The 23,955-nt window shown below is 38.2% G+C and overlaps 1 protein-coding gene across 1 annotated transcript in view; it reads left to right on the forward strand.

The window, feature by feature from the left end:
• The window catches only part of jeb (low-density lipoprotein receptor domain-containing jelly belly protein), a 101,826-nt gene that overhangs the window by 19,528 nt on the left and 58,343 nt on the right, over nt 1-23,955 (forward strand). Inside the window, exon 2 of the mRNA XM_028182220.2 lies at nt 11,960-12,478. Within this exon, the coding sequence (XP_028038021.2) occupies nt 12,109-12,478 (370 nt within the window). The 5' untranslated portion in view covers nt 11,960-12,108. The remainder of the gene's footprint in view (nt 1-11,959; nt 12,479-23,955) is intronic.

Below are 23,955 nucleotides of genomic sequence, written 5' to 3' on the forward strand. Positions count from 1 at the left end.
ATTATGAACTTGTTTATAGGTAACGTGAGTTATTAACGATGAGTGTGTTTGTATTATTATTTTATCAGGACAGTTTGTTTACCCACATTCTTTATTCGTCGCTTGAATAACAACCGTAGAAATTCTGAGTTCCATGTGTTTTGAGGTGGCATGTTTACGCCTCCAATGATTCGAATACATTTACTGATGTTTATCTGGAACTAAAGCGTCACAAATCTGAATGGTTCAGGGTTAGATTTAAAGACAAACAAAACAAGAACTACTTGTCCTTAGATTGCTGATATCTACGGCTATTTTTCTGTGTTTAAGCTACTGAAAAGCAACAAATGTAATTTATGATATAAAATAAAACTCTGAAATAGCTTCGTAAAATGGTCATTTATTTTAATTGAAATATATTCTCCGCTTGTCTACAAGATATTTACCATTCTTGCTTGTTTATAGGCTGAGATAAACAAAACAACCCTGACCCACCTAATTTTAAGCGATGACCGTTTCAAGTCGTCTATACATTTATATAAATATTGGAATGTAAACATTTTACATCGTAACAAATGTTCATTATTCAAATAATATTCAAATAATGAATATTTGTTGTAAAATGTTTAGGTACATACATTTCAACGTTGTCGTTATACGGCGCCTTAACGTACCTACTAATGGCTAAGCGGTATTTTTATACGATATGATTCTGGATTTAATACTGAAATAACAGGAAATGGTATTCAATTTACAATTTCTTCGCAATAGGGTTCGACCCAAAGAAATCACATTGTTATTTTAAACATGGTATACAATCGGAGTTGATTCCACATCATAAAGGGCTGTTGAGTAAAACAAAGATAAAATGATCGTAAGCTTATCTACAAGCAGCGATTCGTTCTGATCTCTTCCTTTGTTTAATTTAGATCGGACAGAAAAGGTCCACACGCGATGAATGCTTTATGAAAACATATATGACTATACATTCTAAATATTATACATAGAATCAGGTACTTTTTTACAATTTTAGTGTTATACTTGTAAATTGCCTACAAGCTTCAATGGGACTATGGTCAAATATTATCTATACTCGTATTAATACGTGAAGCAAAACTTTGTACCCTTTTTTACGAAAATTGTGCGGACGGAGGAGAGTATGAAATTTCCCACACTTATAGAGGAGGAGTGCAAAATGCTAATATATTTTTAAAATTATGCATTAATAATAGATACATTAAATCAATAAAAAAACATTACGCACACTACCATGCATTTGACACACACACCCACACATATAATAGGTTTGGGGAAAAGTCTTTTCGTATTATAGTATGGACTAGCGACCCGCCCTCGCTTCGCTTCGGAAACATTAAAACACACATGAAACAAAAAAAAAAAATAAAAAAAAATTTAAAAAAAGTAGCTTATGTTCATCAGGGACAATGTCGGCTTCTAATGGAAAAAGAATTTTTCAAATCGGTCCAGTAGTTTTGGAGCCTATTCGAAACAAACAAACAAATCTTTCCTCTTTATAATATTAGTATAGATGAACTTGTAATAAAATATCTTTAGCTATACTATTTGTATCTGGCTCGTTTTGGTATCATTAAAAGTTTAAATTTTAAAGAAGATAATTCCAAATTCAAATTAGAAAAATGTGTGATTTTTATTTATTTTTCGTAATATCAAGATGAGCGAATCTAATGAAGAAAATCAATACATTTTAAAATTTTACTACAAAAAGGTAAAAATGCAACGCAAGCCGCGAAAAAATTTGCGATGTTTATGGACCTAGTGCAGTGTCTGTGAGAGTAGCACAAATTTGGTTTAAGCGTTTTCAATCCGGAAATTTTGATGTCCAAGATGCACGTCGCTCTGGTCGCCCTATTACGGATAAAATGAATGCCATTTTTGAAAAAGTGGAGCAAGATCGGCATATCAGTAGTTACGACGTAGCTTAAGAACTGAGAATTGACCACAAAACAGTTTTGGCGCATTTGAAAAAAAACTGGGTACACAAAAAAGCTCGATATTTGGGTACCTCACGAGCTCACTAAAAGAAACCTAATGAACCGTGTACTCATTAGTGATTCTTTATTACGACGTAATGAAACCGAACCATTTTTGAAGAAGCTGATAACTGTCGATGAAAAGTGGAACACGTACGACAACAACGTGCGAAAAAGGTCGTGGTCAAAGGCCAGTCAGGCTTCACAGACTCTGGCGAAACCCTTTTTTTTTCGGGCCAGGGTCCGAACCTCCTACATGGTCCCCGCGCCTAGGGGGCACGCGGGGTATGTGGGACTCAACGATCTGCAGGTGTTGGGAGCAGACTGCGGGACCAAGGAATTTTAGGGCCCACCCACTAAACGACTCCGCTGCACTCTTACACTCGACGTCCGATCTCCGTCCGGGGTCAAAACCCGGTCAGAGTAGGGGGGTTCCCGCGGTCAACACTACAACCAGACACGCAGCGCCACCCCGAGGACGCCCGACCGACGGGTCATCGAGGCGATAGTCGAAGACCAACGACGTCGGTCTCCGCGGTACGGCGGCCCTACCAGGCCGCCCGGGTGATGCCGCTGGTGTTCCGGGATACCCCGCTGGGCCAGAACCAGCCTGCCGGGTCGGAACGCGATACACCGCTGACCGGGTTGCTCTTCCACAGTATGTTCGACGACGACAGCGACGACGAAAATGCGGACCGCATCGCAGTCTGCAGCCGCCGACGCGTCGTCCCGTCCTCCTGGTGCCAGCGCGCTAGAGTAACGGTAGCGTGCGGCGCAGCCTCAACCCCCTTAGGTCGCCCCGTGACCATTATCGGGAGGAGACTGCCTCCTCATAGGGGCCGGAGCTGGACAAACGCCCTCCTCCAAACCCCCAGCTCGGCGGCGGCGGCACGGCGCCGAGAGGGAAGAAGAGCTCTCCCTCTCCCGTTCCGCCGCCTCCTTCTGCGAGATGGTGGACTCGCAGAAGTCGAGCATCGCCTGCCAGGACTCGTCACTGCCGAGCATCGTAGCCACGACGGTCAGAAGCGACAAGTCCGGTTCTATTTTTGCAACGAGGACGCGGCGCTGCTCTGCGAAAACTGTGCAGTACGCGAGCGTGTGCTCCGCCGTATCCTCGTTGCAGCCACTGCAGTGGTGGCACTTCGGCGTCGGCTCCCTCCAGGCGACGAGGTGCAGGTAGGGACCGAAATAGCCGTGTCCCGTGAGCACCTGCGTCGCTCGGAAGGTGAGACGTCCTCGGTCGCGATTCACCCAGTCCGAGAAGACCGGGCGGATTGCCTCAATAGTCCGTCGCCCGTAGGCGGGGTCCGCCAGGCGGCGAGACCACGCCTCGAGCACGGCACGCCGAGATTGAAGCTTCCGCGCTCGAACTTCCGCCGCGCCGGGACGCGGCTCCCCCTGGAGCGGAGATCGCATCGACTGTGGCGAAACCCGGGGTAACTTGCATCAAGGTAATGCTGTGTGTGTGGTGGGATTGGAAGGGCGTTATTCATTATGGGCTGTTATCACTAGGCAGGACCATCGATTTTAAACTCTACTGCGAACAACTGATAAGATTAAAGCAAGAAGTTGAGAGAAAGCGGCTGGAATTAATCAACAAAAGGGGTGTGGTTTTTCATCATGATAACGCTAGACCTCATATATCTTTAACCACTCAGCAAAAATTAAGAGAGCTTGGCTGGGAGGTGTTAATGCATCCGCCGTATAATCCTGACCTTGCACCTTCAGATTTCCACCTATTTCGGTCTCTTCAAAATTCTTTAGGCAGCGTCAGGTTCACATCACGAGAGGACTGCCAAAACCAATTATCGCGGTACTTTGATCAGAAACCCTAAAATTTCTACAGCAATGGGATCATGTCCCTACCTACAAGATGGCAAAAACTTATCGAACAAAATGGTACCTACATACTTTAGTTAAATGTAAGTAAACTATATCAAAAAATGCGAAGAATCTTTTTCCCCAACCTATTACATATATACTCTTTGTTTATTGTAAAACTTTTGTTATTGCTTAAAGGCGGTGGTCAAATTGAGAATAGGATAATATTGTTTATCTTTAATACTATTTGTCTATAGTGTGGTCTTGGCGAAATCTGTGAATAAAGAAATATAATAAATAGCCTTTGGCAATAGAACCTTAATAATGTTCAAACTTAATGATGTTTTAAGCTGGTGGTAGGACCTCTTGTGAGTCCGCACGGGTAGGCACCACCATCTCGTCTATTTCTGCCGTGAAGCAGTAATGCGTTTCGGTTTGAAGGGTGGGGCAGCCGTTGTAACTATAATTGAGACCTTAGAACTTATATCTCAAGGTGGGTGGCGCATTTACGTTGTAGATGTCTATGGGCTCCAGTAACCACTTAACACCAGGTGGGCTGTGAGCTCGTCCACCCATCTAAGCAATAATAAAAAATAAAGCTTATAATTTCAATTAATTCTAGTCAAATTTCGACTACTGCTGGGACACTAGTATTGTGCGAAAAACATAAATTTTGTTTAAACCACTTAAGCAGCACCTGCCGCACATTAATATTTCAATCCCAAAACATTTCCTGAAGAGCCTACAATGATTGGACAAAGCTTAAACTCAACCGTATAAATGACAAACGAATGCATAGAAAATTACGAGTATGTTATTTTCATAAATTCATAAATGAGACTTCTATCACACAAATCAACCAAAGTAAAATCTTTTTTCATATAGGTATGAGTTAATAATATATCTTGCGACTAATCTAAGGAGCTCTGTGAAACTGTAGCCCTGTCTCGAATCCAGTACAATGAGCTAAGCGACCTGGTTTGGAGTGATTTTATCTCAGAAATGTCACTTAACCTCGAAAAGTTTAACAATTATAGTATAATTGGATCTTTTAGTTAAGAGAATATCTTCACTCTGGAGCTTGTGGTAATAAAATTAGCATTTTCCGAACTATCCCCGCCAATTAGGTTAGGGGCACAGTTTCTACAGCTCCTCGACTATAAGCCATTGAATTAGTCTGCACGTTTCAATTTACATACGGGAAAATATCTTCATCGACGCGAAGATGTAGCAAAGGAACGGAAAAATAATGATTTCAGAAAAACGTATAACAAATCCTTAATAAAAGTGTTACATCTACTATCCCGGATGACACTTAGAATATTAATTATTATAAGAAAAAGGATCATTAATATATAACAAAAAATTATATTATAGGATTAATATGAAACTGAAGAATTATTAATAAATATCGGTTCTAAATTTGAAAAATCATTTTGTCATCACAACAGACCGATGCGATACAGTTAATTTAATGAAACTCGTGACTATTACTTCAGTCGGAAAATATTACAGGGAATTATACTCATGTATTCTATTCGCGCAAAACGTACGTGACATGAATTATTAATATTAATAAAAAAAAAGTTGGGGATTCCATCGGAACGAGTGCAGAGCGATACTTAGCATGAAACACACAATAGGTCGCGACATCGGCCATGTAAATTATATGCGGGCTTGCCAGTTTCATTGTACTCTTAACATACTTGGCGTACAATTCAAATATATTATATTCTTATACTTTTTATAAGTCTCCAAATTCTACTTATGCTCGGAGAGAAAATCGTTTATTTTAAACATTGAGGATGGATTCAAATAATTGTACAATCGTTTTATTTCCGAAAGAAAATCACACGAAATGTATTTGTACTGCAGTTTGTAAACAATTAAAAAACCACTTGAAAACCACCCTAGTTTAAATGATGATTGAATTATTGAAATCCGATATCACACGATCGTCACGAATTTGAACACCCACCTTGAAACATAATGCTGCATTCCATGCAGATTTGAATAACGGCGACATAATTTTGGAAATAGGTGATTATTTATGGGTAAAATTTAACTGAACACTCAAAAATACAGATAGAATACAATTACTTATATACTTTTTTATATAAGGCATTAATGGGTCCACGGGAACTCCCTAGACATCTCAAAGTGAATCAAGACACCCACAGGTCGGTTACAACCTCTGTCCCATCCTATAAGCTGCCAAATAAAGTAGTCGTGGCCAAAACGAAAAGATGCTCGTATTAAGCCATGTGACTATGTTGAGATATTGAAATGTTATTTATGACAATGCTTTCAGCTTGGAAGGTATGAACAGAAATAATCCTATGTATTTCTTAGAAAAATTGATATCTGCCTGAGGAGTTCAAACACCAGTATAATCACATTGTCAATCATAACGTGTGTTTTTTAAATTTGAGATATGGTCTTTATATATATGAGTATGAAAACATAACATCTAATCTAAGTCTAATTTATATATTTACTTGACTACATAAATATGAAAAGCATCATTTTGTGGTAATGGTAATGGCTGGGAAAATTTTACGAAAAACATTTTTTTTGTCGTTCGATCATTTACGTAACAAACGTTCTTCTGATCTATATTTCGGTCGTTAACGAGTTCAGTTCAGCTTATTTACGTAATTTATAAGTAATGTACATATCATTAAGCGACTTTATTTCATAGTTGAAATAATTTTGTTATTCTTCATTTCATTTATTTTGAAACCATTGATGGTCAGTCAAGCGTACGATATAATTAATATCAAGTAGTTATTGGAGCAAGAATAGGCAGGTTGGTCGCAATTTTTCAGCCTTGATACCGCCTCCCGAACAATTATTACAAAAATTACAATTATTTAAGTTCCATTAAGGTGATAACATTGCTTTTTGGCCCTAAATATAAGATCGATTTTGGACATATTTATGCTCACAATTCATAAACTATAAATACTTTTATAAGATTTGTTCTCATTTAATTGTAACCCTTTATTTTCATTTTACATTACAAAAATCGGAAAACATGAGACAAAGTAACAGATATATTTATAATGTCAGTTTTGCTTTGAAAAATAAGAATAAATCGAAGTAAACAGACGGAAAAATGTCGAAAAGATATGTTATATTTCAATAAAACGTCTTTTATGAGCTTTTCTTTTATAGTCTTGCAGTGGACAATCTATTTTTAAGGACCAGCAGAAATCGGCCATCACATCACGATCCCACCAACCCTGATACCCTTCTTCCATCACTTTTAGATCCTGGTGGAACCGCTCTTCCTGTTACTCAAAATAACTTATCTATAAGTTACTATAGTAACTATACTATAGTATATATAAACTAAATTATCCGGAAATTTATCCAGATGATTGCGGAGATAGTGTAACTTGATGATGTAACTTATGTTTGCTCTTCGAGTCTGAAAGTTTGTCAGCATAATTTCCATAATTTCTTCATAATTTGGCACTTTGAAGTCGTCGTGGCCTAAAAGATAAGACGTCCGGTGCATTCGGATCTAGCGATGCACCGATGTTCCACTCCCGCAGGGGGGTACCAATTTTTCTAATGAAATACGTACCTACTTAACAATTGTTCACGATTGACTTCCACGGTGAAGGAATAACATCGTGTAATAAAAATCAAACCCGCAAAATTATAATTTGCGTAATTGCTGGTGGTAGGACCTCTTGTGAGTCCGCACGGGTAGGTACCACCGCCCCGCCTATTTCTGCCGTGAAGCAGTAATGCGTTTCGGTTTGAAGGGTGGGGCAGCCGTTGTAACTATACTGAGACCTTAGAACTTATATCTCAAGGTGGGTGGCGCATTTACGTTGTAGATGTCTATGGGCTCCAGTAACCACTTAATATCAGGTGGGCTGTGAGCTCGTCCATCCATCTAAACAATAAAAAAAAAACTTTATTGTTACCTAGGGAATTTTTGACTACTAACACAAAACTTCTCCAAGCTTCGCTTTCCGGAACAGTCAGCTTTGATGAAGTTGCCGTATTTATGTCTTTTCCATACTAAGCTTCGAAGTTTTCTTCAAATGAAGAAAATTTTGAATTCGAAAGAGATTGTTTCGAAATTTTCGATCCTTGTGCATCTCTCAATCTCTTTCCTTGTGCAACGCTTTGACAAATTGCTATATCATTCGTAATTTGAAATGTAATGGTGGAAGTATGACTTTGTTTCTACTTATCAACGCCTCCCTTATTACAGTGGCTTTACCGACCGTTAAAGAAATTCTTACAAGCCTAGCATATTATCCCAATGAAGCTGCTTAGCTCTACTGTCCCACATACAAGTCAAGCAAGGATATTTCGTGTATCGGGTATTTCGTGAAAGTAAAATAATAAAGTAAATTTTATTACTGACAAGCCGATAAATTGCACAAATTATAAGATATGCAATAATCATAAAAACAAAAGCACTTTCAATACTTTCATGAATAAATTCGTAATCTGGGCACTTGAAAACATCAAAATAAATTAATATTTACTATTTAATTTTTTCACCTTAGATATATTTCATTAATACGACTTTCGTAAACGCTATTAAAATTCTGCCCTAAGATCAGACCACGAAATAGTTACACGACGGAAAGACATATTATTATTAGACATGAAGACTCCCAAATTACTCTTTTTATGTATTCATGATATTTGATACCTTAATTGAGGTAAAATAACACACTCAATTTCTAATTTTATTATTCCACAGCTATTTGCTACTTTACAAACCTAGACAGTAGCTTTCAAGCTCGCGCGGGTCAGACAGATTCTATGAATTTCAAGGTATACTAATATAATTTAGCCATTAAGTTACAAAATAAAAGGAAACAAAATGTATTATTAAAATTGTCGCAAATTTAATAACGTCAAAGGGCGATTTCAGAAAAAGAGAATTCTTCTTTCTGGTCAGGTTTGGAAATTCTCGGCTCGGCAGAACGATAATATAATTCGTTCATTCATGGAGGTGCGAATTTGCAAGTGCGTATCAGAGGGCGCGGCGCTTACCCCACCCGAGCCCTCAGAGCCGCGACTCTAGTGATGACGTCAACGGCCCACCGCGGCCTCCCCTTTTATAAATATAGCCACACCGATAGCACGCCACAGGTTTAGGCCCTTTAATTTCTTAGTATTTTTACAAGATAATTCACTTTTACTATTAATACTTATTAACATTATGTACTCACTCATTGTTTTTTTTAATTTTCTTTTGCATATATGGATGGACGAGCTCGCGGCCCACCTGGTGTTCAGTGGTTACCGGAGCCCATAGATATCTACCAAGTAAATGCCGCCACCCACCTTGAGATATGAGTTCTAAGCTTTCAGTATAGTTACACGGGTGCCCACCCTGCAAACCGAAACGCATTACTGCTTCACGGCAGAAATAGGCCAGTTGGTGGTGCCTACCCGTGCGGACTCACAAGAGGTCCTACCACCAGTAATTCGCAAATTTTCGTTTTGCGAGTTTGATTTTTACTACATGATGTTATTCGTCCAGTAGGCAACGGCTTGGCTCTGCCTCTGGCATTGCTGAAGCCCTTGGGCGACGGTAACCACTCACCATCAGGTGGGCCGTATGTTCGTCTGCCTACACGAGCAAAAAAAATAATCCTTCACCGTGGAAATCAATCGTGAGCATTTGTTAAGTACGTATTTCATTCTAAAAATTGGTACCCGCCTGCGGGATTCAAACACCGTTATATCGCTCAACACTATTGCACGAGACATCTTATCCCTTATGCCATGACGACTGCTACAAAAATAGCAATATTATAGTTACATATGTAGAAACAACACCGATTTCTACTTGATTGAATTAAGAAATTGCTTTTATTGATAAATCAATTAGATGTTGACAGCTAGGCCGTATACCTGTTTCATACTCACAATGTCCAACGAACAACTACAATAAATTATATAATATTTTATGTAGAATTAATTACAAAAACGGTGTATTTTATATTAGAATCGTATAGGATGATTTTCATGATCCAAAGTTGCAGTATATTACAAACAACTCCGTGTAATTTGTCATTTAAATAAAATGAACCCACCTCTGAAATCAACTACAACACACAAAGCGGTAATTAAGCGAAGCGCGCATTTCTGAGAATCATTCATCGTAATCGTGGCCGCTCGAGGAATTGTAACGGCCAAATTAGTACTGATGGATATACACTATAATGAAAATTCATGGTATTTTAGTTGATGTTTATATATTTACACATCAAAGCGATCTTCAAAAGATGAACCTGTATAGTTATATGAATGAAATTATATGATGAACCTGTATATTTCATTCCTAACTGGATCGAAACATTCGTGCTGGTGGACTTATCACTGGTGGTAGGACCTCTTGGGAGTCCGCACGGGTAGGTACCACCACCCAGCCTATTTCCGCCGTGAAGCAGTAATGCGTTTCGGTTCGAAGGGTGTGGTAGCTGTTGTAACTATACTGAGACCTTAGAACTTATATCTCGAGGTGGGTGGCGCATTTACGTTGTAGATGTCTATGGGTTCCAGTAACTACTTAACACCAGGTGGGCTGTGAGCTCGTCCATCCATCTAAGCAATAAAAAAAGTAACTTTAAAAAATTTCGATGTCACCTTTTATACACCTAAAATAACGCTAATCATACCAAAATGTAACTACCCAATTCGTTACACATCGTAAAGCTTGTTTATTAGAAAAAAAAGATTCTAATTCAACAAAAGATTCCGCTCGACTTTCTGAACAATCCAAACGACATTTGAAATGTACCTACTGATTTGTAATTTTGTAAATGAAAAAGAAAAATTCTCCTAGTATTAGTTAGATATGACAAAAGAAAAAAAAACACACCCAAACAATCCATTAATCTTCGCCTATTTACTGAAAAGTCACAAAATGTTCTTAATGTTCACCAAAATTAAACAGCTGCATATGCGGAATTGCAATTTCATAGTACCTATTTTGTCAAACACATGTATGTGACACTTCCATAAATAGCTAATGTAGTATATATAAGTATATGTAACCAAATTAGACTTGCATGGTACTATTAAATAAGTATTATAATTAATATTTTTTTTTCACCTGAAACAGACAAGAAAAAGAGAAACTAGATTGTATTAATAACAATGAGAACTGTAGTATGGGTGTAGGTTGATTATCACCATTGACTCAGCTAAGGAACCTTTTTTTTTTTTTTTAACGCTGGGGAATCCATTTACCGATACCCGGTCGAGAGGGGTAATAGACCGGGTTATGTCCGCCTCACCACGGAACCGACAGCAGAGCACCGGGCGCCCCCGCACCCAGTACCCAACAGTCCCTACGGGAAATTAATGGGAGCATCGTGTCCGCGTCGCCCACCCCGCCTTCTTCGCTGAGGAGCCGAAGAGGGATTCCACTCCCTTTCGCGCTCCTCAGCCTCGCGGAACGCCATGACCAGGTCGCAAAATCTGGCCATTTAGGAACCTTCATTATAAAATGAGTTGATAATGAATGCTGGTTGTTGGCTACAACCGACTTTTTTCTTTCTACGAATTCTAACAAAAGATTATCGAAAAACTTTGGCTCTGAAAGTTAACAGAAAATACAAGCAAACGCAAGCGCTTAGTCCGCAAATAATTTGCTTTCATTGTAAAACTTTATACATTTACAGTATCCTCAAAGGTAACGTAAATTTTGAGTCAAGGAATCTTCGTCAATGGCATAATAAACTTCAGAAACGTTTTTCTAGTTCTGTCTCGAATTATCTAATCTTTCGCCACATTACTGAAGAAACATCTGCGTAGAATAGTAATACAATAATTGATGACACTAAAAGCTTTCAGTTATAGACAAAGAAAGGTCTTTTGGAACACAGTATTTGTACATACAAATATAGATGTAGAACGTGTTTTTTATTTCGATCGTGTTTTAACATTACCAATTACTCAAACACCCATTCAAATATACTCAAAAACCCATTACATAATGGGTTTCTGAGTGGAAAATGTTCACTATTTAGTGGAACTTTTAAATGTTTGATAAGATTATTAAAATGAATGCAAGTGTAAATCAGTACATTTCTCAACGCACAAAATGTATTTCTATCTGTTCTTAAAAATATTTTCAACAGTTTTTTTTGTTACAGAATCTATGAAACTCGCGAAGCAAGCAAGAATATAAGAATACCGAATACCATACACAATAACTGAGACTTTTGGGCGTACCTTAGGTGATATAATGTTGGGCAGAAGCCCATCGGGTGACGTTGGCGAGCTGTGTACTTAGTGGAGGGAAATGCCCTTGTGGTTGGGGGCGCGAGCGCTAAGTATGCGAGTGTACTGTCTGACAACGGTGCTCGCGGCGCTGGCTCTGCGCTCAGCGGCTGAGCCTCCTCGCCGTTACCCCACAGAGTGGCGTGCAGACCGTGACCTGACCCGATCTCGACCTCTACAAGAAATATTCGACCCGGAACATGCCTCTCCCGACACAGATGTTGCATACGCTTCTCGCCAGCCACCACCCTTACCTCCAGGCGCCTTACATAAAGAACGACGACGGGCTCGTAACAACAAAAGGGCTCCACACCAAATTCCATCTGAAATTGCGAACCAAATGATGCTAAGAGCTTCGCGCTCTAGTCGACCTTATGATGTACCACAAATAGGTAAGTCAAACATTAGTGTTAAAAATATTTACATTTTTGCTTTACGATTAGCTCTATACTCCTAGTAGTTCTGAGCTTTGACCGAAATATAATGGACAAAATGACGTGACGTGTGATAAGAGCACGTTCACAGTCAAAACCAAAGCTTTGAGTGAACAGAACTCTGAAATGGCAATCGTGTTCAAAATGATTGCATGAAAATGGTAGTACAAGCGACCGTGTCGCCAGTTGACACACTACATCACATGTAGGTAGGCTGATCGTGATGAATTCCAATAATTCAAATACCGCAACAGTTCACTGACTTATGAACCTGAAAATTATAAAATATGGAACGGAATCTATTACCGTTATCTGAAACACTCGTATGTTAATGTTCTGTTAATGTGTGTAAAACTACACTTCCATCAGTCAGGAAATAATACACAGATTGCAGTAGTTTACTTAATTCTGTATTGCTTTATTTGTAACTCCATTTTTACAATCTTTAGACATCTGCTCACTACCCAATACACTGATTTCTGTTCCCGTTTTTTCAGACTACCGCCTTTTTTATTATGTCACGTCCCCACTACTTCCATTGCTCCCACTAACAGTGTTGCTATTTGACGATCCGATAATTGCCTTAAGTTTAACATGATACATTTTATTATTTTTGTTTTAATTATTTTACAATAAACCTTACATGTGTGTATGTTAATAACTCATTATTTTAATGTATAGGTCTTCGTTTGTATAGAAATACACGATATGTATAAAGAGTTTGCTATATTTTACCTACTAGATACTTTAATACTCTCTACAATTTACGTGATCACATATGTAGGTACGTTTGTAGTAAACAGTAAATTTGTCCTTACATTACATAATTATATTTTCTATATTTCGGACCCATGTGACTCGTCTGTCTCAATGCCTTTCAATTTCACTTTTAAATTACAAGAAAGCTATTGGCATTATGTAGATCAAATTTAGCAATTAGGCATACTCTATGAACTGTTATAACGATATATAATAATAGGTGGCTGTTGTTTAAACGCCATCGACCCAATTTCAAAAATCCTTCATTTCATATAGGTCAATGGTTAATACTAACAACAGCATTGTTAATATCTTTTCCTTCCATTTACTCAAATATTAGTGGCAATCCATACATTTTATAATGCTCGGTTGAATATACAGGCTCATGACCCACATGGTGCAAGGTAGTCCATAGACATTAGAACGTGAATACTGCCACCCACCTTGAGGTCCAGGTCTCAATTGCACTATATAACTAACAGCTGTTCCACCCTTCAAAGCCGAATGCACGATTGGCTCGGGGCAAAAATGAGCACGTGTAGAATACCAACATAACCCTTTGGGGCTTATAATAATCACTACAACCTATAATTAAACAAATTTAGTAAATGGAATTAAGAGTATAACTGACTAGTTTCGCCGCAGAATACGACTCTCGTAATTACTGGTGATCTAGTACATATACTGATCTCTATACCTTTTAAGACTCTCACAGCTGGAGTCCCGCAAGGCTCTGTCCTCTCACCCCTCCTATTTAGCTTATTCGTCAACGATATTCCCCGGTCGCCGCCGAATCATTTAGCTTTATTCGCCGACGACACGACTGTTTACTATTCTAGTAGAAATAAGTCCCTAATCGCGAAGAAGCTTCAGAGCGCAGCCCTAGCCCTAGGACAGTGGTTCCGAAAATGGCGCATATACATCAACCCAGCGAAAAGTACTGCGGTGCTATTTCAGAGGGGAAGCTCCACACGGATTTCCTCCCGGATTAGGAGGAGGAATCTCACACCCCCGATTACTCTCTTTAGACAACCCATACCCTGGGCCAGGAAGGTCAAGTACCTGGGCGTTACCCTGGATGCATCGATGACATTCCGCCCGCATATAAAATCAGTCCGTGACCGTGCCGCGTTTATTCTCGGTAGACTCTACCCCATGATCTGTAAGCGGAGTAAAATGTCCCTTCGGAACAAGGTGACACTTTACAAAACTTGCATAAGGCCCGTCATGACTTACGCGAGTGTGGTGTTCGCTCACGCGGCCCGCACACACATAGACACCCTCCAATCCCTACAATCCCTTTTGCAGGTTAGCTGTCGGGGCTCCGTGGTTCGTGAGGAACGTTGACCTACACGACGACCTGGGCCTCGAATCAATTCGGAAATACATTAAGTCAGCGTCGGAACGATACTTCGATAAGGCTATGCGTCATGATAATCGCCTTATCGTTGCCGCCGCTGACTACTCCCCGAATCCTGATCATGCAGGAGCCAGTCACCGTCGACGCCCTAGACACGTCCTTACGGATCCATCAGATCCAATAACCTTTGCATTAGATGCCTTCAGCTCTAATACTAGGGGCAGGTTTAGGGACCCCGGTAACCGTACTCGTCGAACTCGACAAAGAGGTCGACGTGCAACCTAACCCATGCATCAGCCCGCTGAGTTTCTCGCCGGATCTTCTCAGCGGGTCGCGATTCCGATCCGGTAGTAGATTCATTCGCGAAACAATTGCTCTTGAGTTGTTAGGTCTCCTTCGGAGGCGCTCGGGCAGTTGTTAGCAAATCCCACCCCTCTTGGCTGAGCCTTTGCTCGCCCACCTGTCCTGGTGAAACTGGAAAGGCCTTCGGGCCACCAGTAAACTTTCAATCATAAAAAAAAAAAAAAAAAAAAAAAAAAAAAAAAAAAAAAAAAAAAAAAAAAAAAAAAAAAAACCTTTTAAGAGTTGACTACCCTTAACCATTCTCTGTTCAAAAGGCTTTTAGTCTCTAAGGAGTTTTTTCTTATAAACAGATTATATTAATTATCGCACGAAAGTTAAGTTCTTTTTATCGTTTATGTACGTAAAGATACGATTACGTAATGGATAGGAGAATCACGATGTTAGTTTCCTTAAAAAAATGAAATGGTGGTAAAACTACCAATTGTAATAAATACATAGGTAACTTTAAAATACTATAACAATATAAAGTTTTGAGTATACTCTAAAACTAATCTACTTTGTATAACTAAAACAAAATACACAGGTATGTTAGAGAGTCGTGCTTGGAATAGTCAGATGGAGATACGCGTCGCCGTAGACACGTAAAACCTTCGATTGCGAAGCGACGCAACACGTACAAACCTAAACGTGTCACTCCTACTAATATAATATACGGTCATATTTAGCCGTCTTCCACGGAAAAGCTTATTTCTAAATATAGATGCTTCAAAAACAAAGAATAACTCATATATTTATATATGATATAAATCTGCAAATAACGATTTTTTTTAATTATTGCTTATATGGTTGGACGAGCTCACAGTCCACCTGGTGTTAAGTGGTTACTGGAGCCCATAGACATCTACAACGTAAATGCGCCACCCACCTTAAGATATAAGTTCTAAGATCTCAGTATAGTTACAACGGCTGCCCCATCCTTCAAATCGAAACGCATTACTGCTTCACGACAGAAATACGCAGGGCAGTGGTACCTACCCGTGCGAACTCACAAGAGGTTCCACCACCAATAAACCACCACGATGGACTAAACATGAAATATTAAGTTGATGACACACAGTTTCTCTTCTTGGTCGCGTTCTTTAATTTTAAATGCTGTACTAGCCATGAACTTTCGTCCCATTTCGTTTCATTTCGAACTTAAAGCCTCCAGTTCGCTGTCTTTTGTAGCTCTAAGGACATTTTATAAATATATATCTAAGAGAACTATCTAATAAAATGTTTGGTACTGAATTTGATAACATTATCTTGACAAATCATTTTTTACCAGATGTTTAGAATTGCTTACGGCCCACAACTTGATAAATGGTTAACGGAACCCATAGTCATCACCTCCTTGAAACAGCGACGAAGGACGAGGTTTCGATTGCGTTTATGGGTTCAATGTTGAAGAGAATTTATTAAGTTATAACTTTTTGAATATTGACTTTTAGTTCTGAACGTGATTTTTTTATCTCGCTGTAAATGTTGTTATTACTAAATCATGAATTTTTTTACACTGCTGACCAAAATAAGCCAAATCAGTCGAGCCGTTCTCGAGTTTTAGCGAGACTAACGAACAGCAATTCATTTTTATATTATTACATGATGTTATTCCTTCACCGTGAAAGTCAATCGCGAACATTTGTTGAGTACGTATTTCATTAGAAAAATCGGTACCCGCCTGAGATTCGAACACCGGTGCATCGCTCAACACGTATGCACCGGACGTCTTAACTTTTAGGCCACGATGATATTCATTGAAATAATCAGTGACGCAGTAAAATGTTGAAATGTTACATAAAAATATATGTATAACTTGTAACTGAATCCTCAACGAAGGATCTGAGTGTCTTCGACGGCGGCAATTTCACTTTTTTTTGTTTTATGTTATTCAGCGTAGGCGTAACGTTAGCGTTAAATTTAACTATTTTATGATTTATAAAGTACTATCTGAAAAAATGCGATGACATGTTCTATGTATAATCATGTAAAATAAGAATTGTAAAAAAGAAAAGATAACAGCAAATTGTGCCTTCGCCTAGGTTTTAATAGAGCCCACGAAGACGTCATAATCGGTTTTACTCTAAATTTGAGCTACGTTGAAAAATAGCACAGCGAATAATTGGATCAATCCAGATATTCAAATACAGACCTATGCCTATAGTAATCAAATAACAGCCAACTATTAATTTACTTCCAATAAATGAAAATTCTTGGAAATATCTAGAGATCTATCCTTTGAAGTGGGAACGACTTCAGAATATAATAACCTCAACATTTATTTATCTTTACATTGACATCAATTACTGAAGTTAACGAGTAGAGGCAGTTATTTGATTTTGAAAAACACCGGTTTTAATAAATTTTTGTGTATAGAGACAAACTTCATTTAACTTTAATGAAAACAATTTTGTTGTTGTTTTTATAAAAAGATTATTTTTTAAGATGTTGGAAAACAGTAACTAAGTATTCAGCAGAATATCAAGTGAATTGTTTTTGTTTTAAACATAACAAACAGATTTTATTGTCAATCCAATATTAATAACAATCCAACAGTATTGATTAGTGACTTACGAATTTCGATAATATTTAAATCATCTATATTTTAATACGTCAAGCAAAAACTTTGTATCCTTTTTACGAAAATTGCGCGGACGGAGGAGAATGAAATTTTCCACACTTATAGAAAATATAGAGAAGAATGCACAATGCTAATTTTTTTTTTAAATAATGCTTAAAAGATACATTAAATCAATAAAGAAAACATTACACACACTACATACCATGTATTTGACGCACACACGCATGCATACTATTTATTGTCAAACTTTTGTTCTTGACGTCTGTTGTCAAATTGAGAATAGATTAAATATTGTTTGTCTTTGTTAGTATTTTTTATAGTGTAGTCTTGGCGAAATTTGTGATTATAGAAGTATAAAATACAATCATAATAGAGTAAAAACTTACAATTCCAACTAATTATAGTTGAATTTCGACTACTGCGGGACCTCTAGTTCTTACTAATACCAGGCAATTATTTTAAATAAATGATCAATTTCGTTTAATTTTAGCATACTATGATTTACTCTAAAAGAAAATAATTTCGTGTTTTGTCTAAACTGTTTTCTCGTAATCGTGGATTATCATACCTCCCTTAGAAGGACAATTCAGAGAAGCATAATAAGGACAAAAAGTTAAACCTCACGCTCGTGATTAAAGTTACATTACCAAAAAAAAAACAGGTAATTTAATATTCTTGTAGATATAATTTAAATGCCAGCGTCTCACGAACAAATAAAGAGGAGGATTCAGTAAAAGCGAAATTTGATTAAACACAATGAATAAAACATTGGTCGGGAAATTAAAACGAGTTTATTATTCAGAGTAGCCACTCGAACACAACGGCCCAACTAATTGCCATGATGAGCAGCTGTAGTTATTTAGTGGTCGGACAAGAGATACTTGATATAAATAAATTTACTTAGTGGTGTTATAGGGCGTCGGTGTTGATTTGCTATACGAACCGCCGTTGGAATGCAATGCTGACCCATCAGTCACAAGCAACAGGTCCATTAACTATTTCCGACAGCCGCACAACCTCGACAGCACCTGTTAACATTGATAAAATGAATCTTTGTCTTCGAGTTGATAAAAATAAGCTGCTTTAGTAATACTTTACTTTCTCTGCAATTAGTAAAAGATCTGACTAATGAAACCTAGTTAAACCGAAAAATAAATTACTTTTACAGTTTTGCACATACTAGAAGGATCAAAAAGTAGTGAGAATGAGGTAGAATATAATGACTATTGAAAACTTAATAATTTATTTTTCTACATAGTCCCCGAGTTTCTCTACACACCGAGTCCAGAGCTTTTCCAAGGCTTCAATCCCTTTAAAAAAAAAGTTTTATCTTGGTCCTGCAAAAAGCTCTCCACTGCATCCATCACCTCGTCATCGTCTTCGTACCTGTTTCTCTTTAAGTATTCTTTGAATTTTTGGGAACAGATAAAAATCGCTTGGCACCAGATCTGGTGAATAAGGAGAGTGGTTACCCAATTCGAAGCCAGGTTGCTGAATGGCAGCAATTGCAAGTGTATGTGCACGGGTGCATTGTCGTGATGAAACAGCACGCCCCTTCGAAGATTCCCTCTCTTTTTCTCTTTGAAGGCATTCCTCAACTTGGAAATTAAAGCTGCATAATATTGGCCTGTAATAGTGGTGCCACGTTCAAGGTAATCAATCAACAATATCCCTTCTAAGTCCCAAAATATTGAGGCCATAACCTTGGCAGCCGATGCCACGACACGAAACTTCTTCGGGGTCGGTGATGGCCGTTTCCATTGCAAAGATTGCTGTTTTGTCTCGGAATCAAAATGATGAACCCATGTTTCGTCCATTGTTATAAAACGAGACAATATTCTTGAAACTTGTCCAACAATATCTTCGAAATGTCAAGTCGATCTTGTTGCTGACTGTTCACATTCTTCGGTTAACATTCTCGGCACCATCTCGCGGAGACTTTTCTCATATTCAAAGACACAATATGAATTGAATACTTCCATATGAAATGCCCGTTTCTTGTATTAAGTATCAGATGGTAACTCTTTGATCGCTCAATAGAATTTTCTCGACTTTCGCAACATTTTCTTGGGTGACTGACGTCGATGGACGGCCGCAACGATGTTCGTCTTCCGTGCTCGTTCTCCCTACTCGAAATTTACAAGCCCACCTTGCGACAGTGGAATACGGTGGAGCAGCATAATGTTGCCTCCAAATCGCAATGAATATCTTGCGTCGTTAACTTTTTAAGCAGAGGTATTTAATAACGGCTTGCACTTCGTTTTTCTCCATTTTCGAAAACACGTTCCGACACGAAGCAAACAAATGACTACATTGAGAAAAAAACAAAAGAGAATCTAAGATTTTTTTCTTTATTAATATTACAAATATGTATCTGAGCTATACCTGCCAGTATTTTTTTTCTTATCAAGGAGTATGTCGTTCTCATTACTTTTTGATCCCTCCTAGTAATAAGGTCGATTCTCCAAAAACTGGATTTCCAATATCTGATAATAGACAGCAGCATATAGGTTCTGGTAATCACTTTAAACCACGTGGACCGTGTGTTCTTCTTGTGAGCATCTTAATGGAACTGGGACAAAAAATAATAATTGCCCACACTGAATGTACCAAGTTTCAAGTCAACACACAATTTTTTCTTGCTACGGTTTTCAAAATCTAGTAACATTTTAAAGAAAAACCAAGTTCCAAACGACCAATTTAAATACTAATTGTATGTTATAATACTAATACTCGTAGTTGTACTTTTTAAATTGTTAGTTAGCACAACATTCACGACGAATAGTAGCCCGTGACCATGAAAGCTGTTAATTATTCAAAAAGGGTCAGAAATAACAGAAAGAAAATAATTAACGCGGGATTAAACCACAAAAGTAGTTTTAAGTACGTCTAGAACTCACGAAGACCATAGAAAATTCTAAATAGCAATTGCTCTTACCCGTAAAAACACAGTTTTATTGTTATCCTTAATTTACTTATCATTTTTTTTTATATTTGAAACCTAGCAATTGATTCAATAGGTAGATCGTGACAGTGGCCCTTAGTATCGACGAATCGATGATGAGTTGACGGTAGAGTGTCAGTCATGCGAACGCGACTTGGACACGACAGAGCACACGTTTGTGGTCTGCCTCGTGTGGAAAAAACGGCGCCAGAGATGCCGCGTAATGATTGATTGCGCTTGTCAGACTGTACTCTTTACTCGTCGAATGCCAATTTGGGGAATGGCGAAAGAATGACCCTAAAAGACAACGTGTAAGATACTTTACAAAGGTTTGCGAAAGAGCAAACGGTTAGCTAATGACCGCGCTCTCCCTTCCACGTTGTTTTTGACTCAGTCGGATTTTCCCGGGAAATGAAAAAAGGATGCCATGGGATTGCTTCGTATATCCCACTGAGATATTTCGCGACGAGATGATAGGCTGAGATGGGCTTCGTATGAAACCCATCAACTTGCCTATGGCCTCTCTTGGTAGCTTCTATCCCATCTGAAACTCGAAAACGGGATGTTGAGCGACAGTGACCTTTATTCAGTTACCTCTCCTAATTATTATGATTTTATAAGTTACATTGTTATAAGTCTAGTTTCTTTTTGGCTAAAACAAAATTTCAAAAGGTTCCGTTTTAAAAAAAAAATTTGCAAGCAGTTTTACTCATTAAAAATAATGAGTTATTATTTATAATAAAATTGTATTTTTGAATTCCAGCAAATAATATTATAATAATAACGTATTTCAAAAAGCATTTTACTTTTTAATTAAAAAAGATGTTACAGAAACAAACGCAATTTCGTTCAACCCACTGATAGAACTCCGATGTCAGAATGGCGATGTTGACCTCAGTAATTCTTATTAAGCAATTCACAAAATGAATTACATTTTAGACTTTTCTTTTTAATTTTAGCCTATGCAAATTACTTTTACATTACATTATGGTTTCAAAAGAAAATTACTAACCTAAGTAAGTTTGTGAAATTTTACGTGTTTTCCTTCAACAATTCGCTAGTCAGTTGTGGCCAAATAAAAAGTAATTAACCTTTTCTCGGAATACTGAGGAAAACTCATGTTCGCTTTTACTCGTAGTTCACGGAAACCGTTAACGCCTACACCACCCGACCAGACCGTGAACGTATAAAACTATGCCGTTCATAATATGGGACGGCGAGGGTTTTTTTATAATCTACGCATTTAATATTACCACAATATCTAAACTTATAGTAAAAGTCCGAGCTCAACAGAATATCAGCAAGTATTAATATTACCTACTTACTGCCTAGTGTTAAATACTCAAGTCACATAGCTACTTAATAAATACAATGAAACTAAGACGAATGTAGTTACTTCTCGTGGATAATAGAAGAAAGGACATAGTGCTTTTCATTTTAGCAACCTTTATCAAAGCAACTCACTAGTTTCCATGACGCATTATAGGTCCTAGCTTAAGCATATATTTATATATAAAATTCGTGCGGGCAGTTATTGCCGTCTGATTTAATTTTTATTTATAGTAATTGCTCATTAAAATAACTGAAAACTTAAGCAATGCAATCAAGATTTTCAAATTTGAGTTACGATATTTTTTAAAATTTTAATTATTTTCATTAATAAATAAAGTAATTTAATATACAGTAATTATTCAATAATAATTGAAACTAGGCTTCCGAATTTAGGAGTTTATTTATATCCTTGCGCATTTTATAATAAGCAAACATTGTATTACGATTCATCAAAAAGTTCTAATACATGTCAATGTTTACCTACAAACCAAGTTTCTCGTACTGCTTACTCCCAGTGTATTGACATAATATTATTACTGGGGTTACCGCAGAGACATCATTCAAAACAAAATCAAATATTCAACCTATTCTCCTATGGGAACATATTTATTACTTTATCTCTTGTCGCAATTCCAGACCTGACGTAACATTAGTCGTATACTAGCGTGCAACGATCGTCAGCTGCGAAGCGAAGTAGACATGTTTTCTATTTTGAAAAGTCGGACAATCAATAAAGAATCCAATTCAGATTTCGCTCTCATGTCTCACGGTGTGAGGGTGTGTTCACATCGTGATCTCCATTGGCTCCGGTGACCAGCTTAAGCCCGGTGGACCTTGAACTCGTTTTTTCATTTACTGAATAAATAATACCTATAAATAAAGCAAGTGTTTAAGGCTTGACTGGATGTGCAGCTTTCAGAAAAAGTCCGCACGGGTAGGTACCACCACCCCGCCTATTTCCGCCGTGAAGCAGTAATGCGTTTCGGTTCGAAGGGTGGGGTAGCCGTTGTAACTATACTGAGACCTTAGAACTTATATCTCGAGGTGGGTGGCGCATTTACGTTGTAGATGTCTATGGGCTCCAGTAACCACTTAACACCAGGTGGGCTGTGAGCTCGTCCATCCATCTAAGCAATAAAAAAAATAAAAAAAAACAGATAACGAATATGGGATTCGTCATATCGTAAATGTCTAAAAAAATAGGCAGCCATTTTATACCACTATACTGTTCTTACCACTATTATAATATAACATATACTATATTATTATAATATATTGTTCTTTTACGGAACAGCATACCTTAAATAGCAGCAGTCAATAAATATTTTATTGTTATCGAGATAATACGAAAATCACCTCTAGCTTGATCAAAGATAATCCTGAATATATTGAGGTTGATTGAAACTGTTGTTGCTGTACAAATAAAACCAGCCTTTTGATGAAAGTTTATTCCCACGTAAAATTAAACTTAACAGCGTAAACTTAAGCTTGAATGCGGAATTCAAAACAGGACTTGTTACGTTAAATTCATTGCAAGATTGTCATATTTCATAAGCGCTTGAACTTGGCAAAGCCAAGTTGGCGTCCAAAATGCTGGGAGTCCTCAACAGAGCGAAGCGGTACTTCTCGCCTGGACAAAGACTTTTGCTTTATAAAGCACAAGTCCGGCCTCGCGTGGAGTACTGCTCCCATCTCTGGGCCGGGGCTCCCAAATACCAGCTTCTTCCATTTGACTCCATACAGAGGAGGGCCGTTCGGATTGTCGATAATCCCATTCTCACGGATCGCTTGGAACCTCTGGGTCTACGGAGGGACTTCGATTCCCTCTGTATTTTGTACCGTATGTTCCATGGGGAGTGCTCTGAGGAATTGTTCGAGATGATACCGGCATCTCGTTTTTACCATCGCACCGCCCGCCACCGGAGTAGAGTTCATCCATACTACCTGGAACCACTGCGGTCATCTACAGTGCGTTTCCAGAGATCTTTATTGTCACGTACCATCCGGCTATGGAATGAGCTCCCCTCCACGGTGTTTCCCGAGCGCTATGACATGTCCTTCTTCAAACGAGGCTTGTGGAGAGTATTAAGCGGTAGGCAGCGGCTTAGCTCTGCCCC

This window comes from Bombyx mandarina, chromosome 23 (assembly GCF_030267445.1).
Source record: "Bombyx mandarina strain Sakado chromosome 23, ASM3026744v2".
Classification (NCBI taxonomy): domain Eukaryota; kingdom Metazoa; phylum Arthropoda; class Insecta; order Lepidoptera; family Bombycidae; genus Bombyx; species Bombyx mandarina.